The sequence below is a fragment of the Aythya ferina genome (assembly GCF_964211825.1).
Source record: "Aythya ferina genome assembly, chromosome: 8".
Taxonomy (NCBI): Eukaryota; Metazoa; Chordata; class Aves; order Anseriformes; family Anatidae; genus Aythya; species Aythya ferina.
In genome coordinates, this window is record NC_140304.1 from 13,230,154 (window position 1) to 13,243,934 (window position 13,781).

The window sequence follows — 13,781 nt, forward strand, 5'->3', positions numbered from 1 at the left end:
CGAGGGCTTAAGGCAGAGCTGCCTTTTTCGGGAGTTTGAGGCTGTCGAAGGCAGACCGTGCTGCCTCCATGCCGCTGGAGCCGGATGGTACCCTACCCCCAGCCCCTGACGGATGTCAAACTTATTTTTGTAAATCTCTGGTGATAAAAACCATGCATGGCATCTTGCTCATTTCCTCCTCGCTACTTAGTTTGCCAAAAACTTGCAGCTCTGCTTTCCCTGCCACATCTACAGACCAGCACTGTTTGTTCTGCTCTTGGTGACTAATGATGATAATGCACATCCCTTTTCTTTGTAAAATCCTCTTTAACAGCAGTACAAAAACCAAAAATGATATTTTGCTGCCCAGTTTCGCTAGGCCTGAAGCAATCAGACCAATAATGAACAGAATAAAAATATCTATTTTTTTCTTTCCTGAGCCCTCATGTGATTAAGGTCCATTAAAATGCAAACAGGCTTGAATTTTATTTTATCCATCAGTGGCCACGCTCCACTGTCCCTGGGCTACGACTGTCTCCTTGGGAATCCTCTGCGCTTAAGAGGAGTCAAGCTCTAGGTTTAGGAGCAATCAATCCAGCAAACCTTGCTAAGCGTGTATCTGTGTCCATATATATTTTATAAAGACCTGCATTTTTTATGTTGATTCGCACCGATCATTGGGAAGTACACTCAGCCTCATGTTTGCTCCTCTTTGAATAAACAAAGCGAAGGCTGCTGGGCATCCACAGACAAATGAGACATTACAGATGTAGACAAAACCTATCATCACCCTGAAAGCATTTCTCTTTTAAATTACATACCCATGCAGGAGTTATTCGGAGCGCAGACTGCTATGTGTGTGTTTAATTCAGCCTGCTGGGGGCTGGCTCTGTGCTGTCACGTTTTTTTCCTCCACGTACTTGACAGCTCAGAAACGCGTGACTCGGCCAGGGCAAGTCCTTTCTATGTAGGGACAATAAGACATTTTTCTTCCTCCTACCTTTTGTAGTGTGCATTCCTCTCTGACCCACGTGTCTGTTCCCACGTAGCTCTCCTACCTGGAGTCCTGCCGTTAAAATAAATCCACCTGCGTCCAAACGAGCGCGTGATTCCCCTTCGAGCACGTTCAAATCAGATGCCGCCAGCACATGCTGCACATGGGTATTTCCTCCTTGTCTGCAGACTTTGTCCCCTACTGCCTTGACAGACAAAAGCACCCATTTCGGAGACAGACAGGCCAGCATTAGAAGCGAGAGCACAGAGCTGGGGGGGGGGGTCTGGGGGCTGAGGCCCAGTTCCCAGCCTCACACATGTGCACAGCCAGTTTGTTTCGGTCACAGCCCTAATGCCGATTTCTCAATTCATGCATAGCAGCCATTCACTTCTTCTGTCAAAGTAACTCAAAACGCCTGCTGTACGCAAATAATTTCCCCCAGACAAACCCCATGGCATCTTACGACCACATGTACAGCCCTTCACTTTTGTTTGTGGGCACGCAGCGTTCACAGAAAGCTCCGAAGAAACCCTACAGCGAAGAAGAAAAAATAAATATCTATTTCCTGGAAGGATTTTCTTCCCTTCTGCAGCTATTGCAGCCTATGTAAGCAGGAGATAAAAGGACCTCTCACCACAACCAGGTTGTGCTGCAGCCTGCACACAGCTCCCTGCTGCTGGATAAAGCAGCCGAGAACCACCTCGTTAGCACAGCTCCACAGCAGCTGCAGCCACCACATCTCCCTGGGAAGGGAGAAAAATCAGTGACAAGCTCTGTGGTGGACAGGGGGGACCCCGATCTGGAGGCAGCACAGGGCAGGGATGCAGTGATGTCCACCCGGCCCCGCTCATGCTCGCAGGCACCTACTGGGCACCACGGAGCCGTAGGGAGGCACCCACCTGGGGTTGGACACGTGCAGGACTCATCTCTCCAGCACCAGAAGATGGTTCTGCTTAATGCTTTACTGGGGCTCACTGGTTTGCTCGTGCCTTACAAGTCACATCCAGCGCCTTCCCACTTGGTTTTCCAAAGCACCAGGGTGAATAGCCCAGCCAGTTCCTCTCGATGAGGTTTTAATAGTGCAAGATAAATGAAGCTGCCACTGCCTACCACCGCAGAGCCTCCAGGGCCTCACCTCCCGCCCTAACCCGCACCAGAGGAGCACTCAGCACTTCCCCGCGTGCCTCATGCCTTCTGCGAGCCCTCTGGGTTAATTAAAAGCCTTCAGTGACCCAGGTCAGCTCCGCCGCTGACAAACAGGGAACAGGAGTCAACCCTGCACATGACAGTGAGACACGGACGTCGTGGTCTGCAGCCACGAAAACCAGGAGACAGACATCTCGGTTCCTTCACAGCAGACCCAGGACAGCTACTCATTTCTTTTCCGTTCCTTGCCCAAACTTCACCCTGTTTTGATTAAACCAAGTCCCGGTGTCGTTCAAGAAGGTGCATAGGAAGCTGCATAGAGGCAAGGACCATCATTTCAAGACTTGTGGCCGAAACCATACTTGTGTTTGTATCAGGCAGCAGCCGGGCTGACAGGAAGCCTGTGGCCACAGCAGTGCAGCCAGAAGCCAGCCCTCGCCAGGCAGCCCAAAACACTCCCAGCAGTGTCGCGACAGAGCCATTCCTCACGTGCAGCCGGCAGGAGCCACGAGGTGGATGGAGATGCGGAGCAAGTATCAGAAGCTTGGCAGGCTTTTCAGTGGTAATTCATCAAAACCACATGCCAAAGCATCTGTGTCAGTCAGCAACTGTCTGAGGAGAATCGCCCCAGAAGTGACTGCATTGAAAAGGGGCTTTTGCTTTTCCTGGGGAAACGCACTGAGCCCCGAGGTGTCCAAGCAGGTCTGCTTACAGCCTGCCGCTGGACTTGGCAGCGTAGCTCCTTGCGTTTCACCTAGAGACAGGGATTTGGCTGTGATGAGGGGAGAGGGATCTGAGAGCTCTGCAAATAAACCAGCTCGGGAGTAAGAACTCAGATCTCACTGAAGGGAGGAGCCATAAAACCACAACACAGCTGATCCCCGAGGTCTCCAACCTACAGACAGCACTGACAGCAAAGCATGGCGAGAGCTGACAAACACTGCTCTGGAGCTGGAAAAACGCCCTCGCTCGCTCCCTGCTCTCACACACCACCGGCAGGAACTTTGCCCCTTTCTGCGCCACTTTCCCCAGGAGCAGCTTTGGGAGGGATGCTCCTACACCAGATGCACACACTCAAACAACCAGCATGCCCCCACAAGGAACAGAGGGGGAGAACGCCTGCTCTCCAAAACCGAAGCCTCTTCAAAACCTCTCTTTCAGTCATTTTCTTCACCCCCTCTGTACACAATGTCTTCTGACTCCATTCAGACGAGCAGCCCTGTAACTAGCACAGCATTCTCCTGCCCACAGAGGACCAGATGTCTGGCTTCAGCTTCCCTCGTAGTAAGAACAAAACCACGCAGGGGACAGTTGGTTTCAATGCTAACATGTCAAGAGGTTCATGCATTAGCTTGTTATTTATATAAACAGCTTCCTTTAAAACAAGTGATGTTTTACAGGATTATGAAGTATTTATTTCAGAAGAGCCTAGAGAGTCTTTTGAGTAACTACCCCCAAAGTATCAGCACAGAAAGCATAAGGCTAAATAAAACAAGTTAATTAGTTGAAGCAAGCGATCAAGTAACGCTATAAATAAGAGCACGGAGATAATCTTGTGCACGTTTGTTTACTTCTAACATGCCATTGCTTTGAGTCCTAAATCAAGCGCTGTTAGCCTTACAGATGTACACCATTCGTTATTTGGAAAAATGAAACAAAGACCTAAAACAAATACTTTCCTCTGGGTTTGTTATTTTAAGAAAAAAGGGTCAATGTGCCTAGGAAGTGCTGGTTGTGTAAGCACACCGGCAATTCTCAGCTTGCACCGAGCTCCATTACCGGCAGCGCTGGGGCAACGCAAAGCAGGGAGCTCTGCCTGAAGGCAGCTTCACCCTGGCCGAATTTGCCCTCTGGCCACAGGCTCTAAATGCCTCCAAGAGTTAAGGTTCCCATTACTGGAGTGGCAAAACCTCAGGGTTTTCCAGAAGAGCCGAGCCGCTGTGCGAAGTTCCCCTTTCAGCACGCTTCGACAGCTGCGTTTTATGTTCATCTTTAAGACAAATACAGCATTTTGAGAGAAGTCTAACACCATTTATTTCCGCTGTCTTCTGCACGCCTCCCACACCTGGGCTGGCTGCTCTGTGGGGCTAAGGGCGAGGACAGGCTGCCGGGGCTGTCCCCAGACCATGCACTGCTCCTGCCCCCTGGGTCTCGCCCCGGAGCTCCTCTTTCCGGGGACTGGGCAGGCAGGACGTGAAACTTGGCCAAAGGCTCCCAGTCCAACTGCTTGCCAGACGTAGCTCCTCCTCTGCACAGCAAAGGCTGTTCTTCCTCCTCCGGCTGCTTCCTCTTGGCCCCGTCTGGCCTGGAATCAAAGGAAAAGCTTCTCCCACCACAACCCGAAATCTCTACTTTGCTGAGAGCCCTTTCTCCTAATCCCCACACCTCCACTCCTTAGCTGTTCCTGTGAAAGCTGCATCTCTTCAAGCCCTGTCTCCCTGCAAAGAACAGCCAGGGGACATCTCTAGGACACACTTACCCTCACGGTAATTCCCATGCAAGAATTTCTCATGACCAACGTAACCACAGGTAACAGTACTGCAAGCACAGGTTATCAGCACACTCCGCACAAGGAGCAAAAACACAGGCACAGACCCCAAGAGCAGCAAAAAGCAACCTGGAATGCAAGACTCTGCCATTCCCTCGTCATCATTTCATGAGTCAGGAAAATCCTCACAAATAAAAATGTCCTCATTCATCCCGGTGGTTGTTAATTTCTGGCTTCAGACAAAATGGTCTGGGATTAAGGAGGAGGGAAATCAACAGCCAGAGCTGAAATGAGCGCAACTACCTGCCCAGAGACACCCTTTGTTAAGCATAATTAGCGCCGGATGACTGTAATTTTATTAGCCTCAGATATTGTCGCTAATTGTTTTCTGTTGAAATCATAAACATTCATCTGCATAGCATTAGCCTATTACCCACAGTAAACGATACGGCGTCGTACTGAGCAAGGCACATGGGTCAAGATCCGAAGGAAATCCTTGGGGGGAAGAAGTGGGATCCGTATCCAAAGCTGTGAAATGCCAGAAACGCTCCCCGGTGTGTCCCACCCCTCTGCAGCTTTCAGTACACCACGCACCACAACATTTAGCCCCACGAAGACACACCACAGCTTGAAAACCAGAGCAATACTCGGCTGCAGACTGCTGCTCCCATAGCTGTCACTCTCCAAAAAAGCTTCGGTCATTTTGATGTAGCCTAGGTCTGAACAGCCGTCCTGAAGCTGTTCTGGCAATTAAAGGTTAATGACTGCAAACACCGAGCCTGCACCTTGCAGCCAAACGTAGGAACACGGCAGGGTGCAGATAAAGTGGCATTTACACAGCGCTTCAATGGGCGTGTGAGTTACACGGAGAGCTCAATTGTGTAGAGGTTCGCTAATAAAAACCCCACCAAAAATAAACTGCTCCACAGAAAAAGCGAACCGGGGGTGCGGGGGAGCATGAGTCAGTAGGAGCACTTCTAAAATGAGAAAGCACTTCTGGAAACATGAAAATTTGAAAAGCTGCCTCAATGAGTAACGCTGAATTCCCACTGCAGACAGAAGAAATAGTTTCGTGTTTGGGGAATCACTGAAGAAACCAAAATGCCTTGGCTATAATTTGAGTTATAAGTGTGAAAATGCAGATTCTCTCCACAGAAGTTTATATGGAAAGATACAAAACTAAGAATTCAATCAACCTAGATGGTACTAAAAAGAGCACCACGTTTGAGTAACTTTAGTGAACTGTAAGAAATAAAAAAAGAACAATTCCAGAAAAGCAAGGATAGAAACTACACTCTCTCAGCCTAAGTACAAAAAAACTCTAAAATGATTTAGAGCATAAAATTAAAATACTGAAGAAACAGATCTTTACCCAGGGTGAAGAAAGTAAAGGAAATAATCCTGTGGGAAGTGTCACCATAAAAATCTCAAGTGTAGAGTGAGTGTGGAAGACAAATGCATGTCAACTGCAAGAAATCAGTGTTTACCTTCTCCCTCCCCCAAGAGATAGCCACTGAAGATACAGGTAATTGATTCTACTGAAGAGTTATTTTGTCATCAATCTCCAATTAAACTTGCATTGCCCTGAGATCTAGATAAGAAGGAGCAGTGAAATACATGTTATCTGGGAAGTCTCTCACAAATCTACTCTTAACAGAGTTGAAGGGTCACTGGCAATACTCAGAGATAGAAACAAAATAAAACCGAGTGCAGCAGCTCACCCACAACCCTTGGATCCAAGGCTCTGAGTTGTCTGCATAGCTCCTTCCTTATCTCGCTCCTAAAGAAAACTCGGTGTGTTCACAACCATTAAGCTTATCAGAGTGCTACTTCTCTTTCCTCGAGCTGGTACATCTGCTAGAAATTAAAGTGCTCTTTAATTAACGATGGTATAAATAATAACTGCGTACTGAGCCCAAGTCCTTCTCACTCGGGGCTTTGCACATGCCAATTTAAAGGCTTGTGCGAAACGCCTGGGTGTGGAAGCGCTCAGAAGCCAGGGCACACGCACCAAATGCTGCTCCCAAGCAGCACGGAGGGGAGAAGCTGCAGCGTCCCCGGGGAGCGAGCACACGCGGCAGGAGCCAGCTCTCCGCAGGTTCGGCGTCCCTCCTCGCCCAAGAGGATGCCTGCACCGATCCAGGAGGGATTTCTGCAGCCAAGGAGCGATGAAGCAGCGTCTGAACATGCTTCCTAGACTGTGAGACCAACTGGAAAATATTTATCCAGATTTTTTTTATTATTATTTTTTTTTTAAATCCCACTTCCCTCCGCAAGCTGCCAAAAGAAACAACCAACCCTCTTTTGGGAGGTAACCGGTTCTGGAAGAAGGGAACTGCTCTGCCCCTGCTCTCCAAAGGTCAGCAGCAAACTCCCCGAGCCCACGCCGAGGTCCCAGCGCCGCGACCCCAGCGCAGTGGTAAGGCCGAGCACGGCAGGGCAGGCACGCTCCAGGAGGAAGACTCCTTTCTCTTCCTTTTAAGCTGATAATCTGCAACTGTTTCAGAGGAAGTGGAAAGGGTTTTAACGAAGAGTAAGGAAAGGGCTCGGCTGCTTGGACAGAAGGCGGACAGCATGCCTGAAGGTTCTCGGTTCAACCCCAAAGCATGCCTCTCCTCTCGGGCTGTGTATTTAACACCCCAGGCAAGGTCCTCCTTGGTTCTGGGTCACAGCGACAAGAAATTCTGTCCAACCAGATGTTTCCCGGGACACTTTCACTGCAGCCCTTCCAAGTTAAAGCGCCTGCATGCTTTGGAGAGACCCCGTGGCTCACACTGCCTCTGGGCAAGGCGGAAGTCTGGGCAGACCACGGGGCTTAACAGCAGGATTCCTAAATCCTGCCTCTTGGACAGGAGAACAACCCATTTCCTTGGATTTATTCCTCAACAGGAGGCAGGACAGGCGAGTTACATTTCTCTCCCTTTCTGTTGTCCAGCTCCCGGTGGTGCCGCCAGCTCTCAGGCTCGCTGGGGCAGGGCTGACCCAGCAGGGCCAACATCCTGAGGCCAGCAACTCGCTGTCCTGTGTCTATAAACCCCACAAGGCAGCACATCTTTGGGGCCAAACGAGTTCTCTTAGAGCCCAGCTGTTGTCTGCTCGAGGAGCAGGGGGTAAGCCTCCAAGAAGCAGGGCCCTGGTTCAGGAGGTGATGTAGGTGCCCGCACAGCCTCGCTTCCCCAGGCACCTTCCCAGCTATGACTTCCTCCCTCGAGAGGGTTTGGCTTTTACCTTGAGTCCCATTGTTTTCTCTCAGTTCCTGAACTGCGAGGCTCTTTGTGAAACCACCTTTGGCTGGCTCGGGCAGAGGTTTCAGGGTCCAAGAGCCAGAAGACTCTGTATTTGTCCCGTAATCGACATGTAGCTTCTCACAAATAATCCTTTTCCACTGTTCCCTTTTCACACTACCAGAATCAGAGACCCCAACAACCTAGCCAGCTAACAGCTCGTATGAATTACTAGAGAACCGTTCGGTATCAAAGCGCACCAGGACCAAGAAAAAAGCAACCACAGCATGCTCTGCCCTCCAGAGATTGCACGATTTTAATGCAAAATGCTCATGTCCTACAGAATACCTTCCCAATATAGCTTGCTGACGTATGCTGGTGGGTGGAAAGGACCAAACAAACCTTCCCAGGGAGCTCGCAATAATACCTCTGCCTCCCAGGAGCTCTCAACAACAGCAGAAGCCTACAGTGGAAATCCTTGTTCCTAATATCAAACCAACCCCTTAACACAGCTGCCTTCAAGAACAGCAATAAAGCAACCCTCTGTCTTCACTTTTTCCACGTATGCCACGAGATTCAACAAGCAGCATCAAGCCAAATTCCAACCGAGCAAGGTCGTGGAGGAATACAAGTCACAGACTGTACGTGGCTGCTTTGAACAAACCCTGGGATGCCAGGGGAGATGGTCCTTCTGCCTTATTCCTCCTCTTTGGCCACTTGTTCTTGGTTTAGAGCAATGTGACTGCTCCTAGCACCAAACACAACCCTGTAAGAGATGAGCCACTGTGGCTGAGACCCAGCACCCATGCGGACAGAGTGTTTCCTAGTAATAACAGCAAGATGAATTTATTTATTTTTTATTATGGGTGACTTCTCCAGCAGTTTTAACTAGATCCAGATGTTATCAGGTTTTAATAAGATAATCTGGAGGACTCTGGAAAGTGCTGAGGCTTCGGGGCGAAGGGAGGTTTATTTTTGTTTTTATTCTAAATTTAACCTTTTTTTTTTTTTTTTTTTTTTCCCAATGCATCTGCAGTCACTCAGTTCAGACTGGGGAGCCCATGAAGAAGTTGCACAAAAGACCTGAGAAAACAGAAGGCAAATTCCTTCTTCCCATTTCTCCCCCACACACACACACTTGATGAGCATTGTTAGCAGCAGGGCAGACTGAAAGGGAATCTCGGCCTGGCATCCTGCTGACCTCAATCCCGGCTGGCTAAACCTTCCCAGCACTGCCATCCCTGGCATCTAACACAGAGCAGACATCAATTTAGCTGATTGATTACAAAACTCTGAATCTGGTATGAGGAAGTAGATCCGTTCCACTGCCTTGAGCACTGGTTAAACGACAGCTTTATTTCTCTTTCGCTCTCCCCCTAGTACTCCATTTACAGTAGCAGGCTTGATATATCCATCAGTGCACGACAGCTCCTCCGAGGCTGCTGCGCTCGCAGGACTGCGCACACCACACACGCAGTTCATTTTGGAGAGCAATGCTTCTGCTTCCTCCAAGACATCTGTTTTAAAGGGACCTGCAGGTTTTTAAGCACATGCCAAAACATCACACCACTTCCCTAATCAGGAAAGGCCTTTATTTTTTTTCTCCTTAGCCATTTTTTTTTAAATTAAGGTAGAAGAGCAGAAAGTTGCAAATCTCATGTTAATAAACACCAAGTTCAAAACCAGTTTCAACAACGATGGCATATCCCAAAGAATAACTATAGACACCTGTAACACAAGGAGAACAAAACAAAACAGAGCCCGTTACCTGTGGCCGGATCGGTTTGATTATCATCTGCCTTCCACTCGCCCAGTGACCCACTGACAGGCTCCCCCCTTCGATTTATTATCCTTGAAAAGCCGCTTGAGAGAGTGGAGAAGATGCCACGGACGAAGTAGCCCTGCTGCTCGCAGTCCACCGAGCGCACGGCTTGCAGGAAGGGCTTTGTGCTCCTGGCCGCAGAGTGCGGCACGGGTTCGGACAGAGAGCGGTTGAAGGGAACCCGCAGCGACCTGGTCCTCGCCTGGAAAAGCATCTCCGCTGGCTCTTTGTGGAGGTCATCAGTGCTGGTAGCATCCACGCTTGCAGAACTTTTGACAAGGCTCGGGTCGTTGCCTTCCCCTCTGAGGCTGCAGGAGCGCGCTCTTTTGCTTATCTTCCAGGGCAGCCGCGGATGTGTCTGCCACCTGTACGCTCCGAGCGCCTTCTCGGGGTCCGAGGCCGTTTGTTTATTCATCTTCTTGCTTTTCATTTGGTGGTACCAGTGATACTCCTTCAGGGTAGCCGTGCCAGCATCTTGTTCCGACAAGGATCTTCTAAAGGTCCTGGGAGAGAGACTATAGTACTTTTTAAAAGCACTCATTTTCCTGCTCTTGAATTTCAGCTTTTGGTGCCCAAATCATGCTCTTCACCGCTGTGAAGGACAGCGGAGGCTCTCCCCGAGGAGCATCAACCCCAGCGCCAGGTACTTCTACATCTCAGCAGCAGGGACAAGCCCTCACCTCCAGCAGCACGCGCAGCCTCGCCGAGCCTGCTGCCGCTTCCTGCATTGTCGCCCTTCTGCACCAAGTTCTCAGGAAATGACTAAAAGAGCCCAGCCATGAAAAGCCACAGTGGTGTTCTGCACCAATCACACTTCACTTTTCTTCAGTCAACATCAAAGATTTGGTTAAAATAAAAAAAAAAAGACGACTGTGAAAGTCCTTCACTCAAAGTCGCACCAAAGTCTCAGAAATTGCAATAGTCACACTGAGAGCAATGCACACGTCCTTCAGCGAAGCAGTAAATACACCAAATAGAGCAACACACAACAGAAAGACAATTCCTGGAGCTGATATTTACCACGGGTACGTTGGATCACTTAGGAAGGCCCCAGAGTTTCCTTTTAGAGAGAAGTGAAACACCCAGCTTGCTCAGAACCGGGTGCTGGAAGCTTCCCGGAGCAAGGCAAAGGGGGGAGAAGAAATGCTGCAACTTAATATAGTGAGAGTGTAAATACACCAAAGGGAGAGAAGTGAAGGGGAGGAGAAAAAGGGCAGAGAGGGTGGGTGGGACTTCATCAACCACACACCGAAGCAGAGATTGGGAAAGCTTTGAGGCATGATCTGCTGGCAAACACAACTTGACAGTGGGCATATTTGTCTTCTTCTTTTTTCTTTCTTTCTTTAAACAAGAGAATAGGGTTTTGTTTTGATAAATCTCGTTGGAATAAGCAGGGTGGAAAAAATAATCCTATCTGTTTAACCAAGAGGAAAAGAAAAAAAAAAACACCCTTGCCTTCTCTACAATTTAAGAAACAGCTGACTATTTTAAAATCTCATAAAGAAAATATCTGCTGGTGAACTCAGCCCACGCTTGCCAAGTTTCAGAGCAGAACACTTAAATCTCAAGTCTACTCAAATCCCTGAAAATAGGGGGTTTATAATGGAAATGCTGACAGACCCTTGGCAATCAAGTGACAATGAAAACTACTTCTCTGGTTAAATAAAATGATAATCTGGTCTGGCAGACCAATAAAGCTTAACCGGCCCGCTATGGGATCTCGCCTTTAAGCTTCGACGGCATTCATCAGCCAAAGCACATTCCTGACAGCTGCAGATGCAAAACTTCCTCACTTCTGCATGCACTGGGAAAAGGGTGTCACTGCTCCCCGAAACAAGGACGCAGTTACCCAAGACCTGCACCACGCGGAGAAATCAGTTCTCTATTCAGCAGCAAGCTGCGTTCTCACTTTGAAGCAAGAGAAGTGGCTGAGTAAAGTTGCCTGGTTCAAGGAGTTTCACCCACCTCAGACACTCGGACAGCTCGGACACTGCAATACCAACTCAGCATCGAAAGCACCCAAGCTGCCTCTCCTGCTCTGCAGGAAGTCGTGCTGCTCAGCGCACGTGTCCTCGGTGGCAAAATGTACCTGAGCAAAACGCTGGTGGAGAATTCACCGGGGAAGAAGCGAGCTGGCTCTTCTCCAGGCAGACCAGGAAACACTTCTCTGTTTCTCGATCCCAGGGGCTGCTGATCCCCTGTTGAGGCAGCCCACCTGGTCCCACGGACTTGTATGGCTTGAGGTCTTGTAAATAATTCCCGACGTAAGGCTCACCCACAGCCAGCAGTGTTTCTCCTCCTCGATCCCCTTCACCGAGCACAGAGGCCTGTGGGGCCTTGCCTCTAAGGCAAGCATGGCACTGAGCTCGACCTCAGCCACCGGTACTTGGTCACCCACCCCTTCCAGCAACAGCTCCTGCTTTTCCTTGGTGAGCCTCTGACCCCTCAAGAGGCAGCAGCGCCTTGAACAAATGCTTTGAATTAGTCAGTCTGGTAAAACCGGCCTCATGGAACTTCAGAAATAAGTACAAATAAACCCGGCAGACGACAGTGTGGTTTGCTCTCATGGCACAGGCCATAATAAGCCGAGAAAACTGAGAACGTGAGGTAGGTTTCTGGTCAGCTCTGCAAGCCTCGCTTGTGTGAGTTTCCACTAGCACATCTGTATGGACTGCTGGGAGCGCCGAAGGGCAGGGGAGGACAGAAAACAGAGACAGGCACTGCAGTAGCTCAACTCCTCCCGGGATTTGCTTGCTGGAGATTCTCAGCGTGCTTTCTAGCTGCTGCTGAAACACAGCGACCAAGCGGAGAGCTGATACAAGGCGCCTTTTTGGCAACAGGGTTCGGAAGCACCTAGGTGCTGCACCAGGGGACTCGGTGGGACCAACAGGAGCGGCTCGACTCGGGTAACTTGCCACCAGCTGTGGCAACGTTACTCCGGCACGTGGATTTAGGCACAGTTTAAGTTCAAGTAATGTCAGAAGGGTCTTCACTTTTGATTTCCCTTTTGCTTTCTTGTTGCCACCGCTCAGATGAACACGCGTCTTGCTCCAAGAAAGCAGTCACCCAGCTGCCTCACTTAGCGGGTACTTCACTGCGTCCTGCACGGGGTAACATGGGCCTTCTCAAAGCGATTCTAAAAAGGGCACGCAAGGCTCACATGTTTATTGACATAAAACCACTGATGCACAAGTTTGCTTAGTCTACAAAGAAGACAATTCTTTTAAGCTGCTCACTCAAAAATGTTAGTCTGGGCTTTGAGTCAAACCGGACCCTTCCCTCCTCCTCCACATCACCCATAGCGAAGGCGATGCCCAAACAAATCTGTTCACATCCAACGCCACCCAGTTACAATCGGCTTCAGTTGGCTTCAGCATTTCTTGTGTGAGATGCAAGGCGGCGATTCACATCGCTGAATGCTCTCCTTGCTCCGCAGGCCACGCGTGGAAGCTGAAGTCGTTTCAGAGCAGCAGCTTTTCCTGGGAAGCGCTTGCACGGCCGACTATCACAAAGAAATCAACTTGAACAGTGACTGCCAGCGCATTGCTAAATCCCTAACCACGGAGAGCCACCCACTCAGCTGTCAGCAGGTAAAATAATTGCCGTGGAAGAAAGGAGCTTGTCAATTCACTTGAGAAAGTCAGGAATATTTTCACTCATGCCTCCCGTCTTTATTACCTGCTGCATAAAGATGTGATCCTCGGCTGGCAAATTTTCTCAGAAGGGTGTGTTTTTTTTTTCTGGTGTGTTTGTAGTTCATTGTGCCAGATCATTCATTAAGCTTTTTCAGAAAATTACTATTTTCTTCCTAACAATCCAGTCATTTAATCATCTGATTTGACATGTTTAACAGCATATATCTCACTGCTCCTAAATATTTAAGTAATTTATGCAAAAAATGCAGATTTGCTACCCTGAAATATAACTGTACTCCAGCTTTAGCATTATATTGGGAAAACAATCTTTCTTAAATGTGTAACAACATTTCACAGAAAATTTACACGAGCAGCATTACATTTTCACCGAGCATATGAAGACAAGTCTTTGGCAGCGGCCTCCTGCGTGGGAAGTCCTCCCTCCACCATTCAGCCTTCCAAAAAACCTACCCAGCTCTGCTGCAAGAAGCTG

General features: G+C 49.1%; 1 protein-coding gene across 7 annotated transcripts in view; it reads right to left on the reverse strand.

Moving 5' to 3' along the window:
* Positions 1–13,781, reverse strand: part of RASAL2 (RAS protein activator like 2) — a 174,704-nt gene that overhangs the window by 111,734 nt on the left and 49,189 nt on the right. The window contains exon 1 of one of the 7 annotated variants that reach the window (XM_084526873.1): positions 9,600–10,442. The exons of 4 other annotated variants lie outside the window; for them this stretch is intronic. In XM_084526873.1, the coding sequence (XP_084382999.1) occupies positions 9,600–10,194 (595 nt within the window). In that variant the 5' untranslated portion in view covers positions 10,195–10,442. Of the gene's footprint in view, positions 1–9,599; positions 10,443–13,781 lie in introns of those variants that run through there. 2 more of the 7 variants (XM_084526870.1, XM_084526872.1) reach the window with 2 other exon arrangements.